Source organism: Triticum dicoccoides, unplaced genomic scaffold (assembly GCF_002162155.2).
Source record: "Triticum dicoccoides isolate Atlit2015 ecotype Zavitan unplaced genomic scaffold, WEW_v2.0 scaffold75821, whole genome shotgun sequence".
Lineage (NCBI taxonomy): Eukaryota > Viridiplantae > Streptophyta > Magnoliopsida > Poales > Poaceae > Triticum > Triticum dicoccoides.
This window is the reverse complement of record NW_021297636.1, coordinates 2,814-7,464: the sequence shown is the minus strand read 5'-3', so window position 1 is coordinate 7,464 and position 4,651 is coordinate 2,814. Positions and strand designations below refer to the sequence as shown.

Genomic DNA, 4,651 nt, shown 5'->3' with positions numbered 1-4,651 from the left:
CACGGCGCACTACCGGTAGATCTGCGGCTACCACCGCCGGCGACTATGCCTTGCCATTGATTGGCCGTGTATCGGAACGCACTGCCCCGGCAAAGCCTCCGCGCCACATAAAGGTATTGACTCCGCCTCTAGCAACTCGGATCTCTCCCGCCGGCGGTTCGCCGGCAAAGACACGCCCGCCATCGCCTGGGCTCGGTGCTAGCCCAGTAGCTCGTCCGCTCACCGTTGCCAGTCGTAAAGTGAGATGACTGCCCGCGGTAGGTGGTGCGCCGAGTTTCTACCATGCTGGAACATCCCGGATGGATGTTCTTCAAGTGCAAAAAAGATGAGGTATGTGCTTCTTTTGAGTCGGTTGTTCACCGGCCGCCAGCAGAATTTTGGTAGCTCAATGTTTGCTCAAATTTGTGTGTAGGATGGATGCAAATTTTGTATTGGGTAGAAGATTACATCGATCTATTGATAGTATGAAATTTGATAGATGTTTGTGCACTCATTGCTAGAATAGATGCTAGAGATGAGACTAGATGTGAAGCAACGTCGAATTCTTCGGAATCAAAAAAGAAAGAAGTGTGCAAGCTCGAGAAGGCAATAGAGATAATCAACAATGAAGACATAGAGAAAATATTAATCCAACTTGCGGAAGCAGTTATGAAAGTTGGGTATCTTTTAAAGTGTCTAATTATGGTTTTTGTTTTCTTTGGCCTTGCTCTCATAGCGAAGAATTGATGAATTATGTACTCCAATGTATCAAAATGCCGTTGAATGCAATAAAGAAGCAAAAAAATGTGTTTTGATGGCCGAAAATGAAATGCAAATGGAAGTACTTTTTACTCCGTTATGTATAAGGGATCGGTTAGATCCAGAGAAAACATAGTGGAGTAAAGATACTCTTGTAAGGGTTTACTATGCCGGATACTACGCTATTTTAAGGGGATTGGTTAGAAATGCCCTAAGGGTTATATCCGAAAACCACCTCCAAAACCGTTTTCGATAACGGTGGTTTCATGCCTAGGTTTCCATTTGATGCGCCGCTGTTTCTTCCATGTAGATCCTACCGGACCGCTTTTGTTTTCTTCCATCAAATCTAGCGAGGCATTCGCCAAAGCCCAACCAGACCCATCTTTGTTTAATGATGAGGTCTTGTCCAATCCAACGCAGCATCGATCACAGTACGGCGTTGTAGATGTAAACACGCAGATTTGACCTAAGACTTCCCTTAGATTCGTCGTGGCCCAGGTCTACTGGCACGTTGCAGCTAACTAATCACATGCCTTATTTAGTAGTAGTAGATTAATCATGGATCCACTTGTACATCTTAATTACCACGCGGCTTAATTACACGCCTGCGTGACTGAGCACCGATGCCACATGTGGCATGTGGTAGTGGGACGATATTATATGTAGACTGACACGTAGATATGAATCGACGCGCACAGAGCCAGACTGATCGATCGGCAGTATATATTACCACCATCGTATACACAGATAGCAAGAACACAAACGAGCAGCTGCTAGCTCTGGCTAATCTCTTCGATTCCACCTGTTTTCACTCCTCTTCGTCGACCCCACAAATTACTAATGGCGCGGTCATCTTCTCCTCTCGTCAACAAGGCTTCGCCCATCGAGCAGCGCCGCCTGCTCCGCGCTCGACGTTCATCAAAGCGTGTCACCGCTTTGAGCCCGGAGGCGCTCCTTGATGCCACCCTCCCTGGCGCCGAGCAACCTGTGCCGGTGGTGCAGCAGGATGCCGCCACGGCTCTGAAGCGAGATGCTACTCTCTCAGATGAGACCCTGGCGGTTCACGCCGGGGAGAAGATGGGGAAGAACGGCGCCATGGACACTGACTCGATCGCGACACCTATTGTGAGCGGCACGACGCACTGGTTCAAGAGCTCGGGCGACCTCATCGCGTTCAAGGAAGGCCGGCGCCACAGCTTCGAGTACGGCCGCTACGGCAACCCCACTGTGAAGGTCCTAGAGGACAAGATCAGTGCACTGGAGAGGGCCTGAGTCGACGCTTGTCACGTCCTCGGGAATGAACGCCATCGTTGCCACGCTGCTTGCGCTCGTACTGCCCGGTGCCGGCCACGTGGTGACCACGACTGAGTGCTACAGCGAGGCACGCGCCTTCATCCGCGACAAGCTCTCCAAGATGGGCATCAAGGTGACATTCATCGAGCTGAACGACATGGACACGCTCAAGGCCGTTCTTGACCATGGCGACGTAAGTTAATTTCCATAACACATATATAATCAAGGGATCTATGAATGTATGTTGGTCGTTTCTGACTCTGAGATGCTTGGCTATGATGCAGGTGACACTCTTCTACACTGACTGTCCGACGAACCCCCACCTCAAGTGCATTGACATTAAGCTCGTCGCGGAGCTGTGTCACCGCAAAGGGGCTCTAGTGTGCATCGACAGCACCCTCGCCTCGCCCATCAATCAGAAGCCGCTCACCCTCGGGGCCGACATCGTCGTGCACTCTGCCACAAAGTACATTGCCGGCCATCACGACGTGAGTAGCTACCCTAGATCAGATGTATTTTCGTAGATCATACAATTACACTGCCATTTTGCTCCTTTACTTCCATGATCACTAGTAGTGTCAATGTAGTTTAAGACTTCTCATCGTGTCATTCCATTTCAGGTCATTGCAGGATGCATCAGTGGCTCGGATGCGCTCATCTCTAGGATCCGTGCGTGGCATCACGACCTCGGCGGCGCCATTAGTCCGGTATGTAGTATATATTAACTGTAGTACATATGTTGGCACTCATTCTTATTTAAGAAAACTAGATTTTAAACCTTACCACTTGCACTGCAACTGAATTACCGCAGGACGCAGCCTACATGATCATACGCGGCCTCAAGACGATGGTGCTTCGCGTGGAAACACAAAACAGCACTGCATTGCGCATGGCGCGCTTGCTCGAGAACCATCCCAAGATTGAGCGGGTGTACTACCCTGGACTCATCAGCAGCCCATGGCACCACATCGCCAACAGCCAGATGACCGGTTGCGGTGGCGTCATCAGCTTCAAGGTGGCGTCAGACCTGCACGGCGTCATGAGGTTCATCGACGCATTGGAGATACCCTTCATTGCAACCTCTCTTGGCGGGTGTGAGAGCCTCGTGCAACAGCCGGCGGTCATGTCCTTCTGGTATGTGGCGCTCTAGGGTTTCTCTCGTTTGCAACTTAGAGGACGATTCACTATATATATTTATGGTCGACATTTTGACTTATATTGCATGGATTGTGTATTTATCAGGGGGGAGAATGATGAGGAGAAGGCCAAGAATGGGATCAAGGACAACTTGGTGAGGTTTAGCTTCGGGGTTGAGAAGTTTGAGGATCTCAGGGATGACATTCTCCAAGCCCTAGAGAAGATTTAGGATTATTCTTGATCCTAATTAATAGTGTAACAATTTTGACAAGCTAGCTTTATAGAAACCCTTTTTGTGCATATGGTAGGTAGTCAATTTGTGCTGAAATCCTAAGCAATGGTAATTAGTATGTATTATTTTATTTCTTGAATGAAGAACATCAAATTTGATGATAAGAAATATGTGCTTCGGGGCGGCGGGGCCATATGTAATTGAAAGAAGTTCAGATAGTACAAAACGTTTCATCCTGTTTCACTATTACAGCCATGTCAATCACTTTTATACAGGTAAAAAAACATTGTTTCCCACAATGTGGGCTAATTAACGAAAAAGGGTTGCCCCCCGCTTTGTATTCCAAAGCAACCAACACCGAGTACAAAGATTGCTGTGGCGAGCAACACAACCAGCCAAAAGAAAAGGAAGAAGAAACAAATGCCAACCACGACAGCTCAGCAAAGCGCGGATGACCCGCCACCACGGCGCCCACCGGATACAAACCACCATAGACCGAGGCTCCGAATCGCCGCTTACCAAGCAGCACCTCCAAGAAGGGATGCGACGCTGACGACGTTGCTGCCCGAACGAGTCCTAGGGTTTCCCCCGGCACGCGGAAGGGGGTGGTGGATGGATACCTCCGACACGCTCCAGGAAGGAATGGTGGCACCCACAGGTGTCACCGCATAGGGGCCAAAACCGGCAAGGATTTCTCCCGCACTCCAAACCCAACCGCCCAACCGGACGGAGCCGACCCGCCAAACCGCTGCCCACCACCATGCGCCAACGCAGTTGCGCCGCCACCCAGTCCGCCTCACTACGAACACCACCACGAGCCCAAGAGGACTGGAGAGAAGCGCACCATGACGGGAGCGGCAACCCCGAAGCCGAGCGGGAGGGAACCACGTCCACTACCGTCGTGCGGGAGGCCCGTGCCTATGGCACCGTTGCGGTCGCCGTCCGGACGCGGCAGCGGGGCATGCCGGGCCACCCCTGGCCCAGCCAGGCCCCGAAGCGGGCCCGTTAAGCCCCGCCGGCCATGATGCAGCAGTCCAGCATTGGCGCCGCTCGTCGCGTCTCCCCCGCCTCCCGGAAGCCACGCCAGAGACCATCCCCATCGCTGGCCCGCCCAGGCCGAGATGGGGCCCGAAGGGCCTGCATCTGGGCCGAGCGGGTGATGCCAGATCACGCCGCCACCCAGCTGCTCGCCTGCGTCGTGCCACGGAACCGCGCCGCCACACCAGACCACCGCCGCCTAAGTGCACCCCC

General features: G+C 52.0%; 1 protein-coding gene and 1 pseudogene across 1 annotated transcript in view; both read left to right on the top strand.

The window, feature by feature from the left end:
- Positions 1-1,495: 1,495 nt before the first annotated feature.
- LOC119347802 lies at positions 1,496-3,435 on the top strand (annotated as a pseudogene).
- A 986-nt stretch (positions 3,436-4,421) lies between these two features.
- The window catches only part of LOC119347801 (cystathionine gamma-synthase 1, chloroplastic-like), a 1,629-nt gene continuing 1,399 nt past the window's right edge, over positions 4,422-4,651 (top strand). Inside the window, exon 1 of the mRNA XM_037616335.1 lies at positions 4,422-4,556. Within this exon, the coding sequence (XP_037472232.1) occupies positions 4,422-4,556 (135 nt within the window). The remainder of the gene's footprint in view (positions 4,557-4,651) is intronic.